Raw genomic sequence first — 13273 nt, 5'->3', positions numbered from 1 at the left:
CATGATAATGACATGATGTGTATCTATTAATATTGCATGGTATAAAAAGGAAACTAAAAGTAGGCCTAAAATTATTGTCATAAAAACCAGAGGTACTGAATGTTTGCATATGAAACCAGCTGAAAAACAGTATGAAGGGACTGGATGTGAATCATCCACTTGAATGGTTTTGAAATCAAGGTTTCTGACTTACTTGCAGGGCTTCTTCAGCAGGTCAGTATGACCAGAGCCCTCACATTTGAGTCTGTATGGGGAACACATACATGTATGCATGGGCACACACACACACACACACACACATTGGACACACACACGTGCACACATGCACACACGTTCAGTAGAGCTCTTGGACAGCTGTTCTGCCTGTCAAGTTCTGTTTGCATTCAGTCGTCCCTAAAAATCCTCCAGGTGTAAAAATCCTCCGTAAAAATCCTGTCCTTTAGATAGAATTACATGATTTAGATTTCTGCTGACAGCTGTTTTTTACTCTATGGCAATTTTCGGGGGGTAAGATCTCACTGCCTCTTGATGTAGCTAAGAATTTCAGCTGATGTAATGACTATCTTCCGTTAATGGCTTAGAAGAACATCCAGGTAGAAAAGCTTGGTCCCCTGAACTGTGCAGAAGAACACAGTCCTGTAAATATAAAGATGGTGCCCTATTTAATATCATGCATAGCAATTGTAGAGCAGTGCAGCTTGATTCAATTCAATTAGAAGAAAGCTGTTGTCATTAAAGCATGTCCGCTTAAGCAGCAGCCCTCGGGTTCTGACGTCGTTTCCTCTCTCCCAGGCCCTGAACCGCACTCTCATCCAACCCCGAGGATACAGCGTGTATCCATCATGGCTCATATCATGTGTGAACGATCTCACCTGAGACCCCCGAAGGTCTCTACCTGAAGGGAAGGAACCAGGGCTAGAATGTAGCTGCCCATGAGCTGTCGTGGACTCGGGGAGGTTTCTACTCTAACTGGGTTTTACGGTTTTGACTACGGCTTGGCGTCCCAACGTTGAGGGTAGATTTTGAATTTTGCTGTGATTTCTTCAAAATTGCAGGAGATGGAACCGTACATGCCTCTGTGGAGTCGTCTCCCATGGTACTTTTTATCAGGAGCTACGGTGACATTTTGGGTGAGCATTTTTGGGAACTTGCTCTCATCTCTTGATGTGCAGTCTTATTAGGATAACCTCTGTAGTTTCATCTGCCATGGCTCTCGAGCCCCTCTCCCCCAACCCCTCCCCTGTCTTTTTATTTTGAATAGAGCTCATATATAAACTCATATATAAACTCATATATAAGATTTTATTTATTTATTTATTGTTTGGGGTTTTTTTGTTTTTAATTAATTAATTTGTTTATTCATTTCTTTTCAGCGTAACAGAATTCATTGTTTATGCACCACACCCAGTGCTCCATGCAATACGTGCCCTCCATAATACCCACAACCTGGCTCCCCCAACCTCCCACTCCCTGCCCCTTCAAACCCTCAGGTTGTTTTTCAGAGTCCATAGTCTCTTATGGTTCATCTCAAAGGTTTTATTTATTTATTTGATGGACAGAGATCACAAGTAGGCAGAGAGAGATGGAGAAGCGGGCTCTCTAATGCGGGACTCGATCCCAGGACCCTGGGATCATGACCTGAGCTGAAGGCAGAGGCTTTAACCCACTGAGCCACCCAGGGGCCCAGTTTTTCTCTTTTAAATATGTGTTTTTGGGGGCGCCTGGGTGGCTCAGTGGGTTAAGGCCTCTGCTTTCAGCTCAGGTCATGGTCCCAGGGTCCTGGGATCGAGCCCCACATCGGGCTCTCTGCTCAGCAGGGAGCCTGCTTCCCCCTCTCTCTCTGCCTGCCTCTCTGCCTACTTGTGATCTCTGTCTGTCAGATAAATAAAATCTTAAAAAAAAAAATTGTGTGTTTTCTTAGATGATATAACAGTCACTGAGGAGAAGTGATAGTGTAAATAATACTTTATTAATAATAGAGCAAGTCAGGGCACTGCTTGAGAAATAATCTAGAGTGTGGTTCCAGAAAGATTATTCTATCTTTTATTTCTAGTACTCATTCCATTTGATTCAGTCCCTCAACTTTCACAGTCAGGTTTTCCAATCATCGAGGTAAAAGCTTCCCCAGATCTTTGGGGTTTTCCAATGTGGGAAGTGTTTAAAATTTATGTAGCACCTATATAAATATCTAAACTACCAGGCATATCAGAACACTAATGGCAACATTCTGAGGGGAAATGAGATAGGATCTCTAAATGTGTCCTTCTTGGGAAAGTACATGGTCTTCACACTACCTGTTTAACTACAACCTGGGGCAGAGTTTGGCAACGGTTTACTGTGGAGGGGCCACATGTATTTTAGGCTTTGTGGGCCACAGTCTCTGGCATGTGATCATCTTTGTTTTTTCCTATAACCTTAAAAAAAAGCAGCAAAAAGCCATTTATAACTCAAAAACCATATAAGAGTGAGTAAGGCCACAGGCAGGATTTGGCCTTGTGCCTAGTTTTCCAACACTTGACAGATGATGGATGGGCCATGGCTACTCATCTGTTTTAGACTCACCCAGCTACAACCACAGGTCTTGTCTTCTCTATAAACCTTTTGCCTTGCCAGCGTTCTTTCCCTGCCATCTATGTGAGAGGAACTGGCTTGGTCTGCTTCCCAGGTCAGAGGGGCTGACCTTAACATAATGAGATGAAGAGAGTAGTATGTTTCAGATGGGTACACATTGCAGAGATAGAGACCAGAGTGACTGATTTCCTTGTTTCCCTTTTCTAGATGGCCCTTGTCATCGCCTGTATGGTAGCTGTGATTGTGTACCGCCTGTCAGTGTTTGCTACATTTGCTAGCTTTATGGAAAGTGAAGCATCCTTTAAGCATGTCAAAAGTTTCCTCACTCCCCAGATAGCCACGTCACTCAGTGGATCCTGCTTGAACTTTATCGTCATCTTGATCTTGAATTTCATTTATGAAAAGATATCTGTGTGGATTACAAAAATGGGTAAGTTGGCCAGGTCATCTGTGTGGCACTGAAAAAATATTCTACCAGCGCTATACATCAATTTTGGACCATCCCTTGGGGAGTTCATTTTTTTTTAATTAACGTATAAGGTATTAGTTGTTTCAAGGGTACAGGACTGTGATTCATCAGTCTTACACAATTTACAGTACTCGCCATAGCATATACTCTCCCCAATGTCCATAACCCAGCCACCCTATCCCTCCCTCTGACCCCCCAGCAACCCTCAGTTTGTTTCCTGAGATTAAGAGTCTCATGGTTTATCTCCCTCCCCAGTCCCATTTTGTTTCATTTTTTTCCCTCCCTGCCCACCACGACCCCCTGCCCTGCCTCTCCAATTCCTCATATCAGAGATACCATATGATAATTGTCTTTCTCTGATTGACTTATTTCGCTTAGCATAATACCCTCTAGTTCCATTCACATCATTGCAAATGGCAAGACTTCAGGTTTTTGATGGCTGATAATATTCCATTGTATATATGTACCACATCTTCGTTATCCATTCATCTGTTGATGGACATCTGGGCTCTTTCCATAGGTTGGCTATCATGGACATTGCTGCTATAAACATTGGGTGCACATGCCCCTTCAAATCACTACATTTGTATCTTTGGGATAAATACCCAGTCGTGCAATTGCTGAGTAAGAGTAGCTCAATTTTCACCTCTTTGAGGAACATCCATGCTTATTCCAAAGTGGCTGCACCAGCTTGCATTCCCACCAACAGCGTAGGAAGGCTCCTCTTTCTCCGCATCCTCGCCAACACCTGTCATTTTTTTTTAAAGATTTTATTTATTTGACATACAGCTCACAAGTAGGCAGAGAGGCAGCAGAGAGAGAGAGGGGGAAGCACATTCCCTGCTGTGCAGAGAGCCCGATGTGGGGCTCGATCCCAGGACCCTGGGATCATGACCTGAGCCGAAAACAGAGGCTTTAACCCACTGAGCCACCCAGGTGCCCAAACACCTGTCATTTTTAAAGGCAGTTTTTAAAGGCACCTGCTAAGGCAGTTTTGTTCTATAGGTAGACACATAGACTGGTAATCAGAACTCCCTAACAGCCACACTTAGACCCATTATGGTGGAAGCAAGTAAAAGAATTAAAAGGAAGAATTAGGACTCAGTAGATCTTTCAGAGTATTCTTGTCTTAATCCTCCCTTGATCAGGCTAGTTGAATTTTAAGTAAAAGCCTCACTTTTCTCAAGACACGGATAATTTTTATTTCATGTGTATGGTTTTTGGAAGGGATTTGCTTTTGAAAACCATTGTGGGAAAAATAAAACAATCAGCTCCTCCTGAATATATCTAAAATGTAATACTTTTCTTTTCAGTTGTCATGGGTCTTAGACCCTGGATTATTTTCCTTCATTAATGAACTGATTAATTAATTTTGAGAGAGAGAGAGAGAGAGATAGGAGCGTGCATGTGTGCTGTGGTGGGGAGGGGCAAAGTGAGAGGGAGAGAGAGAATTGTAAGCAGGCTCCATGCCCAGGGTGAACCCTACGTGGGGCTTGAGATCACGACCCTGATATGACCTGAGCCAAAGTCAAGTCAGACACATCTGACTGAGCCACCCAGGTGCCCCTCTTTTCCTTTTAAATTATTAAAAGTTCTCCTATAGCCATGAGGGACAGTAAAGGAGTCACAGTCAAAGTGGGAGATTTAGTCAGGGAGAGGGGTATGGAGCACAGTTGCTTCTCACCTTGCCCCTGGCAAGTTGGAAGTGAGGTTGAGACCCCAGTCCAGGCGTCAGCTTCTCCTCTGAGTGCGCAGGTCCCTCCTCCAAGTCCGTATACCATCACTGCACCCAACAGTAACCAGGAAGAGCACATTACTCATTCAGCCCCGGAGTTTGCACTAGGAAGCAACTTTCATTAAAGGCTATTTTCAGGTTTGTAGTTCTCGCTCAACTTTACTGCTTTTTTTTGTTAATAAAAAAAAAATCTAGCATATAGCACTTAAAGCATCTTAAAAATCAGAGATTTCAGTGAGAAAAATCACTTAAATAAACATTAGAGATTTTGTAAGAATGCAAATAATTTCTCTAAAAAGGAGGAATTCTCTTTGTCTTTAGAATAATACTGTTACCATTTTAGTATCATTGAAACTGTTACCACTTTGGCTAGATCAGCTCATGCTGCTGGGAGATCATCAGCTCAGTAAAACATGCTCCCTGACTCTTTCACACCTCCCGATGCTTATCTGTGATGTGAAAGAAATCTAACATTTTTTTTGTCTTTGGAATTCACTAAATGTTATATCATGATCCTGCATTTTAAATAAAGGAGAGAGAAAGTGTATTATTACTGCCACCAATTGTATGACATTCTTTTCAAAATTGATATAAGCATTAATTCACGAGACGAAAACACAATTTAGTTTGGAAATCATCCTCTGTCCTTGCGGATGCCCTTTACTTTATTTAAACCTGATTGACAACAGACAGAGAGAGATCTGTTATGTTTATAGGATATCATACAGTGTACCAGGGTAGGCATAAGCCTCTCCAGTCTGATATGGGTTTGAATTCCATATTCTGACTGTGTGACTCCAGGCAAAGTATTTTATCCATCTAAGTATAGTAATAACTGCTTCTTGGGCTTTTCCAGTGATTAGATTAATACAAAGCCTCTTAACAGAACGCTGAACACAAACTGTTACTTAATATTGGTCTGTTAGGACAAGAATGGCTCATATTTCAACAGGCTCTCAGAATAATATGACTAATAATGTGACTTGTCCTAGGCAATACAGAATTGAGGGAGAAACAGGAAAGTGCATAATTTAACCTTGGTGTTTTATTACTTAACAGAAATTCCTCGAACTTACCAGGAATATGAGAGCAGTCTTACCTTGAAAATGTTCCTGTTTCAGTTTGTGAATTTTTACTCGTCCTGCTTCTACGTAGCATTCTTTAAAGGGAAGTTCGTGGGCTATCCCGGAAAATACACATATTTGTTTCATGCGTGGAGAAGTGAAGAGGTAAGAGTTGTCTTGAGAGGCTTGTGGCTTCAGGAACTCAGTATTAACTAAATACTTGTTGTGTGCCCAGCAGTAACTCAGATTTTTTTCAAGATCCCAGAGAAGTGTAAGACACCAGCTCTCTCCACAGAGAGTATTGGTCTTACCATCCTATCGTCTGATAGACTTCCCAGTTCCTTTTGGGCAGGGAGTTATTTTGTGCCTATTATTTAGGAATAAAATATGAGCTACGGAATGAAATAAGTGAGTTCTCTATTCCTGAAGGCTTCCTGCAAAGGATGAGTGATAGCGTTCCAGAAGTACAGCAGGAAGGCTCCACCATGGGTCACAGACCTAGACCACATCAATGGTTTCCATACCTGCCTTGCACCCAAATCACATGGAGAAAATAACAACCCCTACCCCTGACCCCCAACAGAAAGATTCAGGATGTTCTAAGAATGATACCCAGCAATCCAAATGTGATGCAGCTGTCTTGTAACTGGTTAGTTATCCTGCTTGAAACTATTGAGCTTAATATCTGTATCCCTTTAATATCCATTCCCATCAAAATCTTCAGATTCTAATCCTGGGTCTAAGATTTCTTTTGTTGGCAAAAATCCATCTTTCATCGCTCCCTTTTCTTTTTTTCCTTGCTTCTGACTAGTGTGACCCTGGAGGCTGTCTAATAGAATTGACAGCCCAGCTGACCATCATAATGACTGGAAAACAGATCTTCGGAAATGTCAAAGAAGCCATTTATCCGTATGTACAACTTACAAGTTTTTCTTGAGTCAGGTAACCATGAGAGATTTCCTCTGGAAGAAGATGGAATTCTGTGATTATCATGGTATCATTGTTAGCAAATGGTTGAGTCAACAACAAAAACTCACTTTTAATCAACAGTCAGGAATGCATTGAGGTAATATAGGCTATTAGATATGGATTTTTATTGCTTGAGTGAAATTGAGGAAAAGGTATTATTCCCCTCTCCTATGGAGGTTCCATTGGGAAATCTAAATGTTTTATCCTCTGTACATTATTCTATATGTTGCCTATTACTTCTCAAGATTACTGAAAGTTAAACTCTGTAAAAATATCCATGTGTTGTGCACCTTAGGCACAAAAATTGGTCATGAATAAAGTTTTGGTATATGAAGGTATTGTTTTCTATTCCAAAAGCATGACAATAATAGACATGTTATGAAAAGAAAAAACCAAATGACAGTTGATCTCAAATAAAAGTTGAAAATTTCCATGAATAAAAAGAGAGAGAATCATAAGCCTATCATCTTGCAGGGCTCCTAGTTAGGAAGTGACAGCATCAAGGTTTAGCACCTACAATGTCAGGTGGACTAAAGTGCTCTACTTAAGACCAGGGCTTGGCTCATGTAACTGTACTTGAAGTTAGGGATTGGATTTATTCTCACCTCTTCATGAAAGACAGTTGAAAATATCTTTCTCCTCTGTTTCCACCTCTCCCCACAGTTCAGTAGTTCTCCTGGGGTTCTATTTCATGTGCTGACAAAGGAAGAACATGATGTATCTCTACAAAGAGTATTTGATAAACCACATCCAATTACCATAGAGAAATAACTCTAAGCTATTATCTTAAGTCCTAACTCTAGATTGAGAACCTGGAGGACAGAATGGGAATAACTCCTAAACCAAACACAAGAGGGAGAGTAAATATTCACAGAGGAAAAGAGACACTCAGGGAGATAAAAGAAAAAAGAAGCAAGTAGAATTAAGCCTGCAAACCAAAGTTCCAAAACTGCTGATGAGATTTCATGCTACGAAGGCTGCTAGCAAAATCGGTTTTTAGAAAGTGAACTTAACTCTAGCTAGAAGATTCTGGCAAAGCCTAAAAACATAAAAGGAGGTAATACCGTTATTTAAAAGGGTCAGGAAATAATTTAATTAAAAACATATAAATGAAACAAGAACAAATTAATATGAAAAAGAACCCATTCTACATAAATGAAACATGTTACTTTAAATAAAGAGTGGAGTAGATGACATTGATTGCAGATTAGACACAACTGAAGAATGAATTAATGAATTGGAAAATAGTACTGAGAAATTCCCACATTGTACAATACAACAGAGTGACAATGAGATTAAAAAAATTGAAGTGACAGGAAGCTATATTACATAAAAAGGCTTCCATGTTAACTTACTAGTTGTTCCAGAAAAAGAGAACTGAGTAATGTTGGAGGAAAAAAAAAATTTCTGACCAATTCTTTCTTACCAATTCTCTGAATTAGTAATTGCTGAAAATTTTCCAGAAATGAAGAAAAATGTGAGTTTTTTTCTTTGTTTTTCCAGTTCCATCTATGCCCATCTTTTTTATATTGTCTGAAAAATCTGAGGGGTTCTGTGCCCTTTCTCTTTCAGTTTGGATATAAGCAGCATGTAAATATTCATTTTAATGTACATTTACTATAGTACTTCATGTTGTCTTTTAAATTTTACAAATTTGGAAGGTACACATGATATCTCATTTTGGTCTTACTTTGCATGTCCCTGATTAATAACATGAATGAGCAGTTTTAGCTACTGTGTTTCCTCTTCAGTGAAACACTTGTTGGTGTTGTTTAACCATTTTTCTACCAATTTATCCTTTTCTAATTGATCTGTAGGAATACTTTATTACTTCTGGTGACAGTGTTTTTGTTTGGGATTTGGTCATCTGTGTTACATTTATTTTATCCGAGCGTAAGTTTTGTCTCTTTATTTTTCTCAAACCCAGCACTATTGACAATTTGAGCCAAATAATTCTTTGTTGTAGGGAGCTGTCCTCTGCATTGTAAGAGGTTTAGCAGCATGCTTGGACTTTAGACAGACTAGATGCCAGTAGCCCAGCCTCTCCCCAGTTGTGGCAACCAAAAATGTCTCTGACATTGCAGTGTACCCTTGTGCCCTTGTGTGTGTACTCTCTGCAGAACCTCTGGTATAGATGGATAAAAGAATATACTTTTAATACAGTAGAATTTACCAATCTTCTCTTTTATGGGTTAACATTTTTCAAGTCTTATTTAATAAATCCTTTCCTACCCCAAGATCAAAAAGATATTTTCATATACTTCTAAATTTTTAACATTTTAACATTATTGTCTTTATCTTTTAAAGTTTGAATATACACGGAAAAGATTTTTGTGTTTGAAGTTCAAATTTAATTTCTTTCTCATGTGCACATATATATGTAATTGTTGTGTTTACCATTTATTGAGAAGTTCCTCCTCTCCTCTCTCCATGCTCTACAATATTACCTTATGCCATGTAGCAAGTGCAAGGCTAGTACTAGGTTTCCATTCTGTTCCAGGATTTGTCTATCCTTGTACCAATACTATACTCTCTTAATTAATACAGCTTTATAGTAAGTCTTGATCTCTGGTGGGTCAAGTCTTACCAACTTATTCTTTATCTATAGAAATATATTGGCTAGCGCTCGCTTCGGCAGCACGTATACTAGAAATATATTGGCTATCTTTTGTCTTTTGTCTTTCTGTACAGATTTTAGAAACAGCTTGCCAGACCTCATATGGAAAAATATTTGATGTTTTTATTGAAATTACATTTCAGTTTTTTCAATAAAACAACTGGCATTTTCATAATACCAAGTCTTTTTATTTCATGAATGTTTATTTTGGACTTCAGTGACTATAAAGAGATTTAAACTTAGGCATATAGGTCTTACAGATCTTTTGTCAAATCCATCTAAAAGTACTTTCAATTTTAGTTGCTGTTGTAAATGGTATCTTTTAAAAAATTATGTTTTCTACTTGTGTTTTATGGGTATATAGGAATAAAATATGTAGATAAACTCCATTTTTAACAATAATTCTTATCGAACTTCATTTGGGTTTTTTAAGCAGACATTTCATTCACATTACTGTTCATAATCTGAATCAGAAATTTCTTCTCCTCATTTCCAATTCTTTTGCCTTTTTCTTTTTCATCTTGCTGTGCTAAGATCTCCTATAGAGTCTTTTTTTTGGTTTTTACAGAAAATTTTTTATTAAATTGACCATGAGTTCCTAACATTTGCTTGATATAGTGCTACTTTATTCAAGTAAGATGACTTTTTAAATTTTAATTTATGTAGTTAACATACAGTGTTGTATTCAATTCAGGTGTACAATATAGTCATTCCATAATTCCGTATATTACTCAGTGCTCGTCAAGATAAGTGTACTCTTAATTCCCTTCACCTATTTCACCTTTTCCTTCACCCACCTCCTCTCTGGTAACCATTTGTTTGTTCTCTGCAGGTAAGAGTCTGGCTTTTTATTTGTCCCTCTCTTTTTTTTCCCTTTGTTTGTTTTGTTTCTTAAATTCCTTATATGAATGATATCCTATGGTACTTGTCTTTCGTAGACTTGTTTTGCTTAGCATTATCCTCTCTAGATCCATTGTTGTAAATGGCAAAATTTCATTCTTTTTTATGGCTGACTACTTTTCCATGGTGTGTGTGTGTATGCACACATATCACATCATTTTTTAAAAAGATTTATTTATTTATTTTAGACAGAAAGAGAAAATAAGTAGGGGGGAAGGAAGAAGAGAGGGGGAGAGAATCTCAAGCAGGCTTCTTATGAGTGTGGAGCCAATGAGGAGCTCAATCCCACAACCCTGAGATCATGACCTGAGCCAAAATCAAGGTTCGGACACTCAGCCAACTGAGCCACGTAGCTGCCCTACCACATCTTCTTCATCCATTCATTTATCTGTCAGGGGACACTTTGGTTGCTTCCATAATTTGGCTATTGTAAATAATGCTGCAATAAACATAGGGGTGCTTGTATCCCTTTGAATTAGTGTTTTTGTATTCTTTGGGAAAATACCCAGTAGTGCAATTACTATGTCATAGGGTAGTTCCATTTTTACTTTTTGAGGAACCTCCACACTGTCTTCCACGATGGTTGAACCAGTTTGTATTCCCACCAATAGTGTAAGAGGATTCCTTTTCTCCACATCCTTGCCAACACTTATTGTTTCTTATGTTTTTGATGTTAACCATTCTGATGGATACAAGGTGATATCTCATTGTGGTTTTGATTTGTATTTCCCTGATGATGAGAGGTGTTGAGCATCTTTTTATGTGTCTGTTGGCCATCTATATGTCTTCTTTGGAGAAATGGCTGTTCATGTTGACATTTTTTAATTGAAATATTTGTTTTTTGGGTGGTGAGTTGTATCGGTGCTTTATGTATTTTGGATATTAATCATTTATTGGATATGTCATTTGTGAGTATTTTCTACTTACTAGGTTGTCTTTTAGTTTGTTGTTGTTTCCTTTGCTGTGTCTAATAGATTCTTGAATAAGATGTCTTACTTTGTTCTTTATTCTAAAGGGAATGCTTTTAGGTTTTCCCTGTTCAGAATGATAGTTGCCCCAGGATTTTGGCAGATTTTTTTTTTTATCAGGTTGAGGTAATTTCCTTCTTTTTCTGCTTTTCTGTCATCAATAGGTTTTACTAGGTGTTTAAAATATATCAAATGCATTTTTCTCATTAGTCAACATAATTTTATATTTTTCTGTTTAAATCTGTTAATGTCATTTATTACATTGATTGCTTTTCTAATAAAAAAATTTCTGTTCCTAAAGGATTCCAACATTACCATGATACAGTATTTTTCAAATACTATGGAATTTAGTTAGGTAATATTTTACTTAGGGTTATTGCATTTATTTTCACGTGTTTGATAGGCCTCTTTGTTTCCTTTGTTATATATTTTCTCTTGTAACCAATTTCTCACTTCCTTCAGCATCCTTCTGAGTATCACGACAACTTAAAGATTAGTAAATTAAATGGAAAAAAAAAGTGGTCCTATGGTGACCCTCTCTTCCATATGCTCTTTAACAGAACTGTCTCTGGGTAAAGTATTTCCATGGGGAGAGTCAGGGTAGTCTTATTTTCTTAACACACCAATAAAGAGCTTTGACCTTGAACACTAGATTCTTAATTTAACTTTAGCTATAGTTATACTCTCTTTGCTCTGTGATCTTAAGCTACTTAACCCCTCTCACCACCAATTTCTAGATCTAACACCCTGGTTTTCTGACCACTTTCTTTTAAATTCTAATCATGTATTTACTTTTATCACTTCCAACAGTATGGTTCTGAATTGGTGGAGACGTCGAAAAGCTCGGACCAACTCTGAAAAGCTATACAGTCGATGGGAGCAGGATCATGACCTCGAAACTTTTGGATCTCTTGGGCTCTTCTATGAGTACTTAGAAACAGGTAAGTTTTAACCACTGTCTTGAAACATAGTCAGGCTGAGTAAAGTAAGTGTTTTTTTTTTTTTTTTTTTTTTTTAGCTCTTAATGTTTCTTCCTGCCTTGTACCTAGTAGGTGTCCAATAAACCATTGGAATGTGGATAAAAAGACAGGTGGATGGTTGTATTCCTTACTAGGTAGAATGCAGAATGAAGCTGAGTTTCAAAACACCCATGTTAGAGATATATTTTCTATCAATTGAATGTTAAGATTATTGAACCAAGTAAAGGAAGAGTCATTTTTTTTTAACTCCTCTCTCAGATTAGCTTGCATAGTTCCCCTGTTTGCCTTACTTACAGCCCAGAGAGAGAATAACTTGGTAGACATTTCCAGAGTCTGACATACATTTAGAGTAAGTCCTTTATTTCAGGCTGAAAAGAAGAAGGCTAAAAGCAGTTGTGTAGGGGGAGTTCACGTTGAACACAAGAAATGCATAAAAAATGCTAAGGATTGAACAGAGAAGAGATTTTGAGGTGAAATTTTAGGAGGGATGATGATGGAGACTGCTCTTAAAGTCTACATAAATGTTTCCTCTGAAGTTACTTCTCTGCTTCTGTGATGAAATTAAGGAGGACAGTTTGCTTTGCTTAAGACTCTTAAGGCCCATGAAAGCATGGTGGAATGAAAAAGTGACCTGAAATTGCTACTGGTTTCTCCACTGTGATACATACACAAGATACCTGAAATGAAATAGGTAAATTTAGGACAAACTGAGAGCAGTCTGTTTCATATAACCGGTTGTAAAATTGGGTAGTCCTTGCTTTATGGGGTGATAAGGCTCTAATTTTTAATTAATTGTGTATCAAATGCATTTGTGCATAAATGCATTAGGGAAATTTAAAAAATGAAATCAAAGTTTCATAAGAAAATTAACTACCATTTACTGAGGTACAGCTGAGTTAGTTTATTGTGGATGTCTTGTGGACATTATAGCATCTTGAAACATTCCACAGAGAACTCATCATTCACTGCATTTTGTTTTAGAGGATGCTGGAATTAGGAT

The 13273-nt window shown here is 38.1% G+C and overlaps 1 protein-coding gene across 2 annotated transcripts in view; it reads left to right on the top strand.

The window, feature by feature from the left end:
- The window catches only part of ANO5 (anoctamin 5), a 94483-nt gene that overhangs the window by 70521 nt on the left and 10689 nt on the right, over positions 1 to 13273 (top strand). For both annotated transcript variants that reach the window (XM_080815979.1, XM_080815980.1), the window contains exons 14-18: positions 1056 to 1130; positions 2779 to 3001; positions 5835 to 6004; positions 6651 to 6748; positions 12104 to 12234. In XM_080815979.1, the coding sequence (XP_080672105.1) occupies positions 1056 to 1130; positions 2779 to 3001; positions 5835 to 6004; positions 6651 to 6748; positions 12104 to 12234 (697 nt within the window). The remainder of the gene's footprint in view (positions 1 to 1055; positions 1131 to 2778; positions 3002 to 5834; positions 6005 to 6650; positions 6749 to 12103; positions 12235 to 13273) is intronic.

The sequence above is a fragment of the Martes martes genome (genome assembly GCF_963455335.1).
Source record: "Martes martes genome assembly, chromosome: 10".
NCBI lineage: Eukaryota > Metazoa > Chordata > Mammalia > Carnivora > Mustelidae > Martes > Martes martes.
This window is presented reverse-complemented; position numbering and strand designations above follow the sequence as displayed.